Source organism: Ornithorhynchus anatinus, chromosome 3 (genome assembly GCF_004115215.2).
Source record: "Ornithorhynchus anatinus isolate Pmale09 chromosome 3, mOrnAna1.pri.v4, whole genome shotgun sequence".
Taxonomy (NCBI): Eukaryota; Metazoa; Chordata; class Mammalia; order Monotremata; family Ornithorhynchidae; genus Ornithorhynchus; species Ornithorhynchus anatinus.
This window is the reverse complement of record NC_041730.1, coordinates 102,943,669-102,958,306: the sequence shown is the minus strand read 5'-3', so window position 1 is coordinate 102,958,306 and position 14,638 is coordinate 102,943,669. Positions and strand designations below refer to the sequence as shown.

Below are 14,638 nucleotides of genomic sequence, written 5' to 3'. Positions count from 1 at the left end.
AGAATTAAGTGTTCAAATCAGAACATTGATTGATATAGCATAACTAAGAGAAACTTTGAAATGAATGCTCTAACGTTTGGGTCAGAGATGGAAGGGGATGAAAATATTCAGAATATTGACCAAGCGATGAGAGGTCTCCTCTCCGTCAGTGTATATTCACTGAGATTTGGCTTCCCCCACCAGTCAATCAAACCCTATTTATTGAGTGCTTATTGTGAGAATAAGGTACAATAGAATTGGAAGACACATTCCCTACCCATCAGGAGCCTACAGTCTATGGGGGAGACACATTAAAATACATTATGGATATGTGCATAAATTCTTTGGGGTTGAGGATGGAGCGAATACCAAGGGCAGATATAGACATTCCAATTAACCTATGGTAATGCTTAAAATCAAGCCACTGAAAAAGAGAATAGACATCAAAAACTAAAGGAGCTGAAACTGGTTATGGTCTCTCCTGAGGTGACAGTGTCCTGAGATGACAGTAGGTAATAGGAACAAATTTTGCTGACCATTATTAAATTTTATTGTGTTTTAATGATTCATTTTCTGTTTTGTGATTTTCAGGTTTAAGATTCTGTTTTCTGAGGTAGGATACTTAAAAAAAATGAATTTACCACAGGCCTCAGAGTAGGGTCTGTAATCAGTTGGTGGTGGGGCTGTGAATGGTGATCTGCTCTACCCGTGCGGGGATGGAATGCTTCTTACGTTCTGTTTATCTACACAGCAGGTAGAGACTTGACTAAATTCAAGAAAGCTTTTTCCCTTAAGCCACATTGCTAGTGGTTTTCATTAAAAAGCCAACATTTATTTTCGGGGAGGCTAATGAATAATGTAGTGTAGCTATTTGAAAATATATTGATAGGGTGTTCTAAATGTTTGGAGCTTTACACTTTCTCAGACTTGACATGCCATCAGTCACCAATGATCCTGCGGGACTCTGCATATTTCTTTTTTGCAAATGGATTATTATAATTACTAGGCTTTACCAGAAGGTGTTTTTGATACAATTCACAATAAATATCATGTATAGTATTTTGTGGTATAATCAGAAATGCGGTATGCAATTCACTTACATACAAGTTCATAAATTACTAGAGCTGTCATGGATTGCTCCTTTGAGAATTTTCAACGTGATTATTTTTCTCTTTTTAATATCAACCATATTAAAAATCTAGGACAGTACCATAAGCATGCCATACTTGAAATTCCAGTATTTCACTATTTTGTATATGGGCAACTTTATATATTATGACAATAGGGGAGAGCTGCATGATAGGTTTCTTTGATTGCTACTAAATAAGTTTCAGATGGCCATTTTCTGAAAGAAATCATGAAGCATGGCTTGGTGGCAATCATCTCTAGAAAGCGTCTTTCTGGGAGTCAGCCAGTATGGACCTCTGATTTAAAACAAAACAAAAAAATAACAAACAGATTAAAGTATTATTTTAGCAAGTGTGACACTCCTAGAAGCAAAGTTCTGAAACAGTAGGTGGTGGAGATTTGAAGAAAGGTGGCACAAATATAATAATAATAATAACTGTGGAATTTGTTAAGTTCTTATTATGTACCACGCACTGTACTAAGCATTCATTGATTCAGTCAGTTAAATTTATTGAGTGATTACTGTGTGCAGAGCACTCTACTAAGCGCTTAGGAGAGTACCACACAGCTATAAATGGGCAGATTTCTTGCCCACAATGAACTTACTGTCTAATAATATTCATAATAATTAAGGTATTTGTTGGGCACTAACTATGTGTCAAGCATTGTTCTAAGCACTGGGGTAGATACAAGGTAATGAGGTTGTTCCACATGGGGCTCACAGTCTTAATCCCCATTTTACAGATCAGGTAACTGAGGCACAGAGAACTTAAGTGACTTGTCCAAGGTCACACAGCAGAAAGTGGCAGAGATAGGATTAGAGCCCATGTCCTTCTGATTCCCAAACCCGTGCTCTTTCCACTAAACCACACTTCTCTAGAGGTGGGGGAGTTAGACATTAATATAAATAAATGAATTTAAGACATTTACATAAGTGCTGAGGAGCTGGGAGCAGGGGAAGAACAAAGCAAGTCAGGGTGATGCAGAAGGGAGTGGGAGAAGAGGAAAAGAGGGGCTTAGTTAGGAAAGGCCTCCTGGAGAAGATGCGCCTTCAATAAGGCTTTGAAGTGGGAGAGTAATTAATTGTCTGTCAGATTTGAGGAAGGAGGGCATTCCAAGCCAGAGGCAGTACATGGGCCAAGGGTCACCAGCGAGATAGATGAGATTGAGGCACAGTGAGAGTGTGAGGGCTTTGTAGTAGGAGAGTAAGGTGATTTAGGAGAAGCGGCATGACATAGTGGATAGAGCACGGGACTGGGAGACAGAAGGTCATGGGTTAAAATCCAGTTAAAAGTCACTTCACTTCTCGGGGCCTCAGTTTCCTCATCTGTAAACTGGGGATTAAAACTGTAAACCCCACATGGGACAGGGACTGTGTCCAACTGAATTTGCTTTAACAACCCCAGCTTTTAGTACAGTGACTGGCACATAGTAAGCACTTAACAAATGCCATAATAATAATTATATTATTAGGAGGGGCCAAGGTGATTGAGTGCCTTAAAGCCGTTGGCAAGGGGTTTCTGTCTGATCCAGAGGTGGATAGGCAACCACTGGAGTTTTTTTGAGGAGTGAGGTGACATAATAATAATAACAATGTTGGTATTTGTTGAGCGCTTACTATGTGCAGAGCACTGTTCTAAGCGCTGGGGTAGATACAGGGTAATCAGGTTGTCCCACGAGAGACTCACAGTCTTAATCCCCATTTTCCAGATGAGGTAACTGAGGCCCAGAGAAGTGAAGTGACTTGCCCACAGTCACACAGCTGACAAGTGGCAGAGCAGGGATTCGAACCCATAACCTCTGACTCCACAGCCCATGCTCTTTCCACTGAGCTAAGCTGCTTCTCTAATGACATGTCCAACATATCTGTAGAAAATGATCCGGGCAGCAAAGTGAACTATGGACTGGAGTGGGGAGAGGCAGGAGATTGGGAGATCAGCAAAGAGGTTGATACAGTAATCCAGGTGGGAATACAATGAGTGATTGTAATAATAATAATAATGATGGTATTTGTTGAGCACTTACTATGTGCAAAGCACTGTTCTAAGCACTGGGGGATACAAGGTGATCAGGTTGTCCTAAATGGGGCTCACAGTCTTCATCCCCATTTTACAGATGAGGTAACTGAGGCACAGAGAAGTTAAGTGACTTACCCAAAGTCACACAGCTGACAAGCGACATAGCTGGGATTAGAACCCATGACCTCTGACTCCCAAGCCCGGGCTCTTTCCACTGAGCCACGCTTAATGTGGTAGCAGTTTGGATGGAGAGAAAAGCACTAGAATAGATAAAAGATAATGAAGTTGAATACAGTCGCTGCTCACATGGGGCTCCCAGTCTAAATAGGAGAGAGAACAGGAATTGAATCCCTATTTACAGATGAGGACACAGAGTCACAGAGAAGTTAAGGTACTTTCCCTTGGTCCTACAGCAGGCAAGTGGCAGAGCTGGGATTAGAACCCAGGTTCTCTGACTCCCAGGTCACCAGGAGTCCACTCCTATCCACTAGGCCATGCTACTAGAGAGCAGCATGGCCTTGTGGCAAGAGCATGGGCTTGAGTCAGAGATTGTAGGTTCTAATCCCACATCCGCTATTTGTCTGCTGTGTGACCTTAGGCAAGTCACTTCACTTCTCTGTGCCTCGGTTACTTCATCTGTAAAATGGAGACTGAGGCTGTGAACCCCATGTGGGACAACCTGATCACCTTGTATCTACCCCAGCACTTAGAACGGTGCTTGGCATATAGTAAGCACTTAACAAGTACCATAATTACTATTATTATTATTACTTCAAGAGCATATGTGTGTGCATGAGAGTACATATGAAAATATATGAAATATGATTGAAAATAAGTACTGGTCCATGATTCCTAGCCCTAGTGAGAATTTGGCAACAAGACTGAAAGAAATGGAATATATTTTTTGTCCTCTCTTTTCTGTTTCTTTTTTCTTTTTTGGGTTCATGGAAATTTAAATCTGTGAGGAAATCCTGAGTGGGTTTGCTACAGAGTAAGGTCTTTGCTGTTTTCTTAGACTACAAATGTGACAATCAATAGAAGAAAGCTAGGGTGGGTGGGTTGTGTCGTGGGGCGGGTAAGCATTGCTGGAACTATGTTGATGTTGTTCCCAAACTATTTTGAGATTAAGGATTGTTTGAAAATAATTGCAAGGCCGATATTGTATGTGTGACAAATTCGATTGAGTTAAAACTTTGATTCTTGATAACTTCAAAGAAAGTGATGAAGTTTCTCTCTGCCAAGACTGAGTTACATGACATGTTCTAGGAAGTACTTCAAAGGGCATCAGTAATTTAGTTTCCAAAAAGAGTTGCCTCAAACCGGTTTCCCCTCCCAGTAGTGATAACCTATTCTCATTGTTTTGGTTACTTTATAATTGAATCGTTTTTTATTCTCTGCCTGTAGACGATGTCGGCTGCAGTACCAACCAAACTGGAAATCAATCCGAAGGATCTTCAAGTCCAGACCTTTACAGTAGAGAAGTTGCTGGAACCTCTTATAATCCAGGTAATAACAGGGTAGTAACTAGGTACTTTGGCTTCTAGGAAAGTGAAAGAGCATGAAAAAGAATCCATTACACAAAGAATATGTAGGGGCTCTTATATGTATAAATGCCTGGTATGATACTGGTTTTTTCTGCAAGACTCGAGTTTAGATCCTAAATCCAGGCTTTTAATTTGCGTGAATTTCAAATTTAGCATGCTTTAGTTCCATTCACTCTCACTTAGATAAAGCTCAAAACGAGCCCTTTTCAGAGCTCTTTTGATTGGAATGAAAAAGAAATAAAATGATTAGTTTTTCAGAGAAAAAACCTCAAGCATTTTGTAAATGAAAAATTTCTGGTTCTCTCCTATGTAATGAGAGCTTGTTTTTGCTGTCGCTTTGGGCCTTTTTTTTTTGCACAAAAGCCTGACTGACCACTGGCTGTGTGCAAAGGAGTCTAAAACAAAAATGACACCACTTGCATTTAAAATCACCTTGGGAAGGCTTACCATTATATTCCTCGGGTTCCTTGGCATCCCACTTTCCAGAACTAGATGGTAAACTCACTTCTAGACTATAAGACCTTCTGGGAAGGGAACGATTCTACCAACTCCATCATACTGTACTCTCCCAAGCACTTAGTACAGTGCTCTGCACCCGGTAAGCGCTCAGTAAATACTGATGATGATGATGATGGTAGTTGGTTGGAACGATCGCTTAGTACAGTGCCCTGCACACATTAAGCACTCAATAGATATGATTGATTGATTGATTGATCGATTCACCAGGAGGTTGGATTTTGGATTTATGAAGTTCACTGGCTTTGGTGATCCAGCAGGGTCTGTGTCAAGTGATGCTGAAGGAAGGTAGGAAGGCAGTGAAGCGTAGCCACTTCGTGTTCTTTCGTTTGCTATTGTTAGGAGCCAGTTGTCCTTGTGTTTGTCAGTGTGGACTTCTTTTGTCCTTTTCAACAATTTAACTTTATATTCATATTTACGCATGCTGAGCAACTTCATTACTTAGAACCTTTGCTTTTCAGTAAATGGTTTTTAAAGATTTTTAAAGAGTGATTTGCTACATTAGTGCAGGCCCCAGTGGCGCTCGGCTCCAATAAATAATGCATGAACAATTGACACATGGAGAAGCAACAAAAGGAGAAACACAAACTCTCTGCAATTTTGTCGAGAAGGTATTAAAGATTTTTTGATGTATAAGTGACAAATGAGTATTCAAACTCTAAAATGCTGCATTTAAATTGCTGACTGCTTTTGGACCTGGACACTCGACTTCCTCTTTCCATCACTTTCCTCTTTCCCAATTTAACTGGAAAGTCCCATAATTTATGTATTGTCAAATTATGCTCAAGTTGCTTTCCTGGAATATTTTCTTGCTAAAACTCCTATTGCATGAATTTTTCATCAAGACGTGAGATTAATTTGGTCTGTGTAATAGTCACTCTAAGTAAATGCTTCCCTATTGAGAGAAAAATCTTCCATCACAACCTCATGATCTATAACATTAATGCTGTAATTACATAGAGTTAGTACAAAACCCATATTACTCTTGCTTTGTAATTTGAACCTCATTCTTAAAATTGATCTTAGTCATCATGGGGATTTTCATTATCTTCTGATCCCTTATGAAGAAAGTCCTAAGGGTTATGTACCCTCTACAAATATAACTCAGGGTCAAAATTACATTTTAATCTCCCAAATAATTGAAAGTAAGACCTATTTTGTCATTTTTTTGACTTCTAAATTCATTTGTTCATACATCTTTATTCACTTCTTTTTAAGGTTATCTTAGATCTTGTCATAAACCTTGATTAATCCTTAATCTATTTCCCCCCATAGATCACTAGATCATTTTGCATGGACACTAGGCCATTGAAATATTTCAGCCATTCATTTCTATTTTCTGTGTGATAACTTAGTTCTGTCCAACATCAATAAATTATTACAATGACTCAGACCCAGATTTTTTTAACCAGAAGTTACATTATCATTGTTGTTGTAAGATAAGAATCTGTATTTTATCACTTTTCAAATCTGAGTCTGGCAATCCAGTGCACAAGTAGGAATATTTATTCAATGTTGCACTTCGAAAATTTACTTGATGGCGGTCTCCTTAAAGATAGATCATATGTGTTTCATTAAACTCTGCTTAGCAAGAAAACAATCAAGTTCTTATAATTAAAATATTTTGCTTATATTTTGTAAGCTGAAAAGATACGTACAGGATCAGTCTATAGCCACACATATATATATATATAGACTTCAGAGCTTAATAATAATAATAATGTTGGTATTTGTTAAGCGCTTACTATGTGCCGAGCACTGTTCTAAGCGCTGGGGTAGACTCATTCTACAGTTTCCAGAAGCAGAGCTATGTAGGTAGCAGCAGTAAACAGAGAGCAATCTTGAAAATGATCAGTGAAATTTGGCTGATGGTCTCAAAATCATAGCAAAATGTCCCAATTCTGGACTATTTTCTGATATCTGCAACCAACTGGCTCTCCAGAGTAGCTGGGACTCTCCTGGATAAACCAGTGTATATGGTCACCCTGAATAAATGATGATGATGATGTTGATAGGGTCTCGACTCTCCATCTTTGTTGATGGGGGAGACCATCATCAAAAAAGATGGATGATCCTTGGTTTAATTATTAAAATATGTTTGGGACCGAGAACCCATGTGGTTAAAGTGACTATGGTTCTTACGGTTTGCACTGGACTGTTTGCATTCTTTTGTCCCTGCCAGGCCTCATCTGCCTGCTGGGACATGGAATCCAGGAAGTGAGCAGGTGGGTAGGGGTGTAGCACACGGCAAAGCACATGCAAGACTTTTACAATCAAAACCCATTTATGACCAAAGTGACTGCAACATAGCATCTTGGGCTTGGCGGCAGTCGCCAGGGTAGCCACCTGAGTAGGCGCTGAAGTTTCTGCCATCCATACTAGCCTGCAATTTTGGGTAGTCTACATATTGCACTCTACTGCTGGGGGGTTTCTTTCTCCATCCTTAGCCAAGTATGAGATGAACTTTGGAGAACAGGTGTACACTGTAAATCAGGAATGGGCAACTTATTTGTGTAAAAGAGCCAAACGAAATGAAACACTGGAGAAATATCTTTGATTGATTTGTGCACAAAGAGCCAATCACACAATTTAAACACATTAGTACAATCTACTTCATCGTGAATCTAATGGTTTCAAATGCCTCATCTCCCACACCACCCCCATGCAAAGCCTGCTTAATGGTGACTGGGCCATATTAACATCCCTTCCCCCACAGACCCAAGGCAACTCGGTTTTACAGGGACCTGACGTGACACATTCTTGTCATTATGTCACATTGTGCACACTGCAATGTGATCATATCATTGGGCCCTGTGGATACGTCTTAGCAACAGCTATTCATGGCAACAGTTATTTCTGCCATCAGAGGAGGGGAAGAGAGGGGAAGGAAGGGGAAAGAGAGAGAATAAGTGGAGAGGGGGAGGAAGAGAAAGCAGGGCAAGGACATGGAGCAGAAGGAAGGGGAGGGAAAGGGAAGAAAAGGGAAGGAAAGTCAAGAGAGAGATGAGTCTCTTCTCCCTTCCCTCTCCTCACTGCAGGGATGTAAGAGAGAAGTACCCATGTGGCCTGACTTAGGCATCAGTGGCATAGCCCCTCTTTTGCTGTCCAGGCCCACCAGTGAATGACAGAAGTCCATCAGCCTTTCCCACAGGGGCTGCAGTAAGGAGCTGGGGAAAGGTGACAGTTCTTCTCATCTTGGATCAGGACCTCATCTATAGCCCTTCTCTGTAGCCAACAATACGTTTCACTTATGATGCCCAGAAATGGGGATTGAGGGAGGGTTTTTCCCAGAGCTCCATGGTGGGCATTAAAGATCTCCTCCTGCTCTTGCTCCTGGCCCTTATCCTCCTCCAACACCTGCTCTTTCCCACAGCCCCCTGCCTTTCCTCTTGGCTCTAAGACCTGTGGGAGCTTACAGAGAGGTGGGGATTTCCCTCTACAAAATAACAGAAATTCTTTCCTTGGTCAGAATGGGGTGAAGACTTTCTAGTTTGAATGGCGCAATTGGACAGTCCAAGTGGTGAGGGTCCGGCAGGCCTCAGGGCTGACTGTCCACCTCCTCGGATGTCCCTGAGGTGAGGGGACGAATTCCATGGCCTGCTGGGAGATTGGAGCCTATGTGCCCTGCCTGGCAGAGGACTCCATGTGGTTTACTTGTGCTTCCAAGTACTTGAGAAGCTGCCTGCTGTTTGCTCAGTATTCATTAATTCATTAATTAATTCATTCATTCAATCGTTTTTATTAAGTGCTTACTTTGTGCAGAGCACTATACTAAGTGTGTGGGAGAGTACAATACAATAAACAGTCACATTCACTGCCCACAACAGGCTTTCAGTCTAGAGTTGATGAGTTAGACATCAATGCAAATAAATAAAATAACAGATATGTACACAAGTACCGTGGGGCTTGGAGGAGGGAAGAGCAAAAGGAGCAAGTCAGGACCATGCAGAAGGGAGTGGGAGATAAGGAAAAGTCGGACTGAGTCAAGGAAAGTTTTTGGATGAGATGTGCCTTTAGTAAGGCTTTGAAGTCGGGGAGAGTAATTGTCTGTTGGATTTGAGAAGGGAGGCTGTTCCAGACCAGAGGCAGGACATGGACTAGGGGTCCGCAGCAAGACAGGTGAGATTCAGGCATATCATCCATCCTGCCTGCCTGCCTGCCTGCCTGTCTGTCTAAGACTGCCTGAGTCAAATAGAAAGACAGATCCATCCACTACCATTGTGGATGTCCTATCACAGATGAACACTCCCACATATCAAACCAGTGACTAGAGTTCGCCAGTTTCACTGTTGGGTGCATGTCATCTGAATGCCTGATTCCACCTTCCCAAAGCAATGAGAAGCAGCATGGCCTAGTGGAGAAAGCACAGGACTGGGAGTCAGAAGGACCTGGGTTCTAATCCCAATTCTGCCAATTGCTTGCTTACCCAAGGTCACATCACTTAACTTCTCGCTGCCTCGGTTTCCTCAACTGTAAAATGTGGGTTCAATACCTGTTCTCCCTCCTACTTAGACTGTGAGCCCCATGAGGCACAGGGACTGTGTCTGACTTAATTAACTTGAACCTAACCCAGCGCTTAGAACAGTGTTTGACACACAGTAAGCACTTAACAAATGCCATTTAAAAAAAAAGGCTGAACTCTTAATTAAACTGAGATAAGACATTTTCAAGATGTTCCGAAGTCTGATTTTTAAGGTTCTCAATAAAATAGTTGCTTTTGAAGTAATGAACACACCCCATAGAAGAGTCATGTAACACAAGAAGTTCAGCTTTTTGATTAGTCTCTGTGAAAAATCATTCTTTCTTGGTAAAGTTTGCTACTGATGATTGAGTGCCCAGCACTTATGGCAAACTGTGCTAATCACTACACAAATCAAATTAACTACCACAGTCTCTGCTTTTGATAAATTCACATCTAGATAGCCTTTGGATTTTCATGCCAGGCCTTTCAAAATAGTTCTTACATGGAAGCCATCAAGTGATGACAATGTTTTGAACACTGTCAATCACCGTTTGAGATATCTGATTGATGACACTGATCTATTGAGAATTAATGTAGTAAAATTTATTTCAATAACTTTGAAGTGATTACTACTTGCCATCCCCTATAGCAAAGAGTCATTGTGAGAAATAGAATGAAGTAAATGAAGTGTCACTTGTCTTGCTATACGTTTTCACTATAATATTGTTAGGGAATTATAATACATTCATCTGGAAACATTAACCTTCCTGGTTATGGTATCCCAAGTATCAGAAAATGGCTCATGAGCATGTGTGTGTGTGTGGTATGTGTGTGGAGTTGGAATAGGGGAAGACTTGCCTTACTGCTTTTGCAAAAATGCAATAATCACATAACAGGCAAAAATAGAGTAGTGAGAATAATAATAATAATGTTGGTATTTGTTAAGCGCTTACTATGTGCAGAGCACTGTTCTAAGGTAGGTACAGGGTAATCAGGCTGTATTTTACAGATGAGGTAACTGAGGCACAGAGAAGTGAAGTGACTTGCCCACAGTCACACAGCTGCCAAGTGGTGGAGCTGGGATTCGAACCCATGACCGCTGACTCCCAAGCCCGGGATCTTTCCACTGAGCCACAGAAGCTGCATGACGTAGTAGATAGATCATGGGCCTGGGAGTCTGAAGGTCATCAGTTCTAACCCCAGTTCTGCCACTTGTCTTCTCTTTGACCTTGGGCAAATAATAATAATAATACTGATAGTATTTGTTAAGCACTTACTATGTGCAAAGCACTGTTCTAAGCACGGGGGAGGATAAAAGTTGATCAAGTTGTCCCACGTGGGGCTCACAGTCTTAATCCCCATTTTACAGATGAGGTAACTGAGGCACAGAGAAGTTAAGTGACTTGCCCAAAGTCACACAGCTGACAAGTGGAGTAGCCAGAATTAGAACCCACGACCTCTGACTCCCAAGCCTGTGCTCTTTTCACTGAGCCATCTTTTCACTTTTCACTGAGATGCACAGTGAAGATGCATCTCTTCATCATTTCACTTCTCTGTGCCTCAGTTACCTCATCTGTAAAATGGGAATTGAGACTGTTAGCCCCATACGGGACAGGGATTGTGTCCAGCCTGATTTGTTTGTGTCGACCCCAGGGCTTAGTAGAGTTCCTGGCACATAGTAAATTCTTAACAAATACTATGATTATTATTACTGAATTTTTTTTAAGTGAAAAGACCCTTTCTATTTTATCAGCTTATCCAGAGAGTAAGGACTTTTCCACCTGGCTTTTAAAGAACTAAACTAAAAGCATGGCCTACTTGAAAGAGCAGGCCTGGGAGTCAGGGGAGCTGGGTTCTAACTTCAGTTCTGCCACTCGTCTGCTGTGTGACCTTGGGCAAGTCATTTAGCATCTTTGTTTTTCAGTTTCCTTATCGGTAAAATGGGAATAACATATCTGTTCTCCCTCCTCCTTAGTTTGTGAGCCCCATGTGAGATAGGGACTGTGTCCAACCTGATCATCTTATATCCATCACAATGCTTAGTATGGTGCATGACAAACAGAAAGCATTTAAAGAATACCACAATTCATTACAATTAATTAAAAGACTGGTGGGATAAGAGTTCTAGAACTGCATTCATATAGCACTGACACGCATGGGCTCCATAGCCAGAGGGTTTTCCAGTAATGCTATATTTTTGGCCCCAAATCTTTAGTTTCTCCTTTCAAGCTGTTTTTCAACAGAGATCCAAAGCATTGTTATAGAGGTAGATGATGTTAAAGATAAGGGACGGTTTGTATCTGACCAGATATGACCCAATGACAGCCAATCACAATGCTTTTTGTAGGGAAAACTCCACTTCCATGAAACAGAAAACACTTATTTGAAGCAAATCTTTTATACAGTAGGTTGATTTTCTATATTTACTACTGGCTGCCAGGGCCAGCTTCTCCACCTCCAACCAATATTGATTAGTCAGTAGTATTTATTGTGCAGCTGCAATATGCAGTACACTGTATGTGGAGGTTGGAAGACTACAGTGGGAGGAGTAGAAAATGAAGGAGACATGATACCAAGGGAGCCAAGACTCTCAGTAGGCAGATTCCTGGTGAGTCAGAGCCTGGCAATCCCTCTGGGGAGGAATGGAAGATTGCCAGCTGTAAGAACCAATCTTCCTCCTTCCACTCCTATCACAGGAGCCAAATCTGTCATCACAGCCTTTAGAACGCTAAGAAGTCTACAGCTGTTTGTAACCAAGGACTGTCTTCCTAGAGCAAGTGAGGTTCTATTGACTTTTCCCTCCAAATACATTCAATAGTATTTATTGAGCACTTACTATGTGCAGAGCACTGTACTAAGCGCTTGGAATGAGCAAGTCGGCAACAGATAGAGACAGTCCCTGCCGTTTGACGAGCTTACAGTCTTTTTATCCGGAGCTTATTTCCTTGTCAGTGTTTTTGTTATTGAATTTTACTTATTGTCATCATGTTTGTGAGATATTCCTTTGTTCCAAATGCTTGCCCTCTCCCACTTAGATTGTGAGCCCCTTGTGGGCCGGGGCAGTGTCATAATTTATTTTCTTGTTATTGTCTATAGGCTTGGTATAGTGGTTTGCATGCTTAAAAAAGGCAGTAATATTAATGTCAGAGTTAATTCCTTTCCCAACATTTATTTGTTATAGATTGACGTAAGGTAATATTAACATTCAGAAAACCGGAGAGCAACAGTTGTATCTAGAATGAGAACCTAGATCCGATGAGTCAGGTTTAATACATTTTCAGTCCCAGTTTTGCCACTGGGTGACCCTGATTCAATGTATACCTTAGTTTAGTTTGGGGATATGGACAGAATTGAGTGTCTGACCTTAAAGTAATTAGTTATAGCCAAAGAAATAAGTGAATGCAAAGTATTTTTTGACATCTTGCTATTGTAAGTCAATCAATCGATGATATTAATTGAGTGTGTACTGTGTGTAGAGCCCTGTACTAAGACCTTGGGAGAGCCTAATACAACAGAGTGGATGGACATACCCTGCCCCCAAGAAGTTTGCAGTCTAGAGGGGGCATGAGTTCGTTGTGGGCAGGGAATGTGTCTGCTAACTCTGTTGTATTGTACTCTCCCAAGAGTTCAGTACAATATGACAGTAAGAGCTCAATAAATACCATTGACCAATTGATATAAATAAATAAATTAAGGATATGTACTTGAGTTCTGTGGAGCTGGAGGTGGGGTGAATATCAAGTGCTTAAGGGTCTTGAAATAGCAAATTGCCTTAAATTTAGAGGGGGAAAAATATGGATGCATTTATCCAGGGTTTTCTTAAGCTCTGATTAGTTTGCTTCAAATAAGAGCACAATTTCTCTTTTCTCCCCCTCCTCTATTTCCAATAGACATTTTATAGTTGTTCTAAAACAATCAGTGAAAGGTGATTATTTTATTAAAAATTACTTTCTGATTTATTCATTTTAATTGCTTTCTTTTGGTCACACCTGCATGCATCGATAAAACATCATCATCAGTAGCATCATGGTCAAACTCAAAGGGCACTATATGGGTATAAGTAGGTACATAATACATATACAAACAAGTTGCTAGACTCTTCTGACAACTGATTTTTTTTATGGTGCCATTATTTATTTCAAGGCAATTAAATCTATCATTTTTGAGAGGCATTTACATCAGATTACTGAGTAGAGTAGAATAATAATAATTAATCATAATTATGGTATTTGTTAAGCACTTACTATGTGCCAGGCACTGTACTAAGCATTGGGGTAGATTCAAGCAAAGCAGGTTGGACACAGTCCCTGTCCTATATGGGCCCACAGTCTCAATTCTTATTTTACAGATGAGGTAACTGAGGCCCAGAGAAGTGAAGTGACCTGCCCAAGGTCACACAGAAGACCAATGGCAGAGCTGGGATTAGAACCCATGACCTTCTGATTCCCAGGCCTGTGCTCTAGCCCCTACACCATGCTGCTACAGGATAGACATTTCTCTTTAACACTATCGGTTCTTTGTGCCATTTGGATGGCAGGGCTGAAAAAAGGCTTAAAGTGTTACTCATGTAAATAGCTGCTCCTAAGCTTTTAGCTAATCTACAGGGTGCACTTATTCGAAGATGAAATGCACAGTCAAAAACAGCCTTAGCAAGAACCATGTTCTGCCTTGGATCTATATATTAAACAACCAATTTTCCCCTGTTTATTATTTCATGAAATAAGAAAAACTCCGTGTTATGTTTCTTCTACAGAGTAGAAGTAATTCCAGGAAACAGATCTTCTTTTATTGTTTGTGTATTGAAAGAAATGATTCAGATATAATTCCTGTTCTTCCACCCCAAGGGACAGAGACTGTGTCTAATTCTCAGGTGTGAATTCTTTCCCACTGCTTAGTACAGTAGTCTGCGTTCAGTAAATACCATTACTATTACTCCAGAGGACGGATTGGAAGTAAACTCAGAGTTCGGATTCAAAACAACACATGAGTCA

General features: G+C 40.8%; 1 protein-coding gene across 1 annotated transcript in view; it reads left to right on the top strand.

The window, feature by feature from the left end:
- CTNNA3 (catenin alpha 3) overlaps window positions 1–14,638 on the top strand; it is a 1,377,490-nt gene that overhangs the window by 27,767 nt on the left and 1,335,085 nt on the right. Inside the window, 1 exon segment of the mRNA XM_039911548.1 lies at window positions 4,530–4,631. Within this exon segment, the coding sequence (XP_039767482.1) occupies window positions 4,533–4,631 (99 nt within the window). The 5' untranslated portion in view covers window positions 4,530–4,532.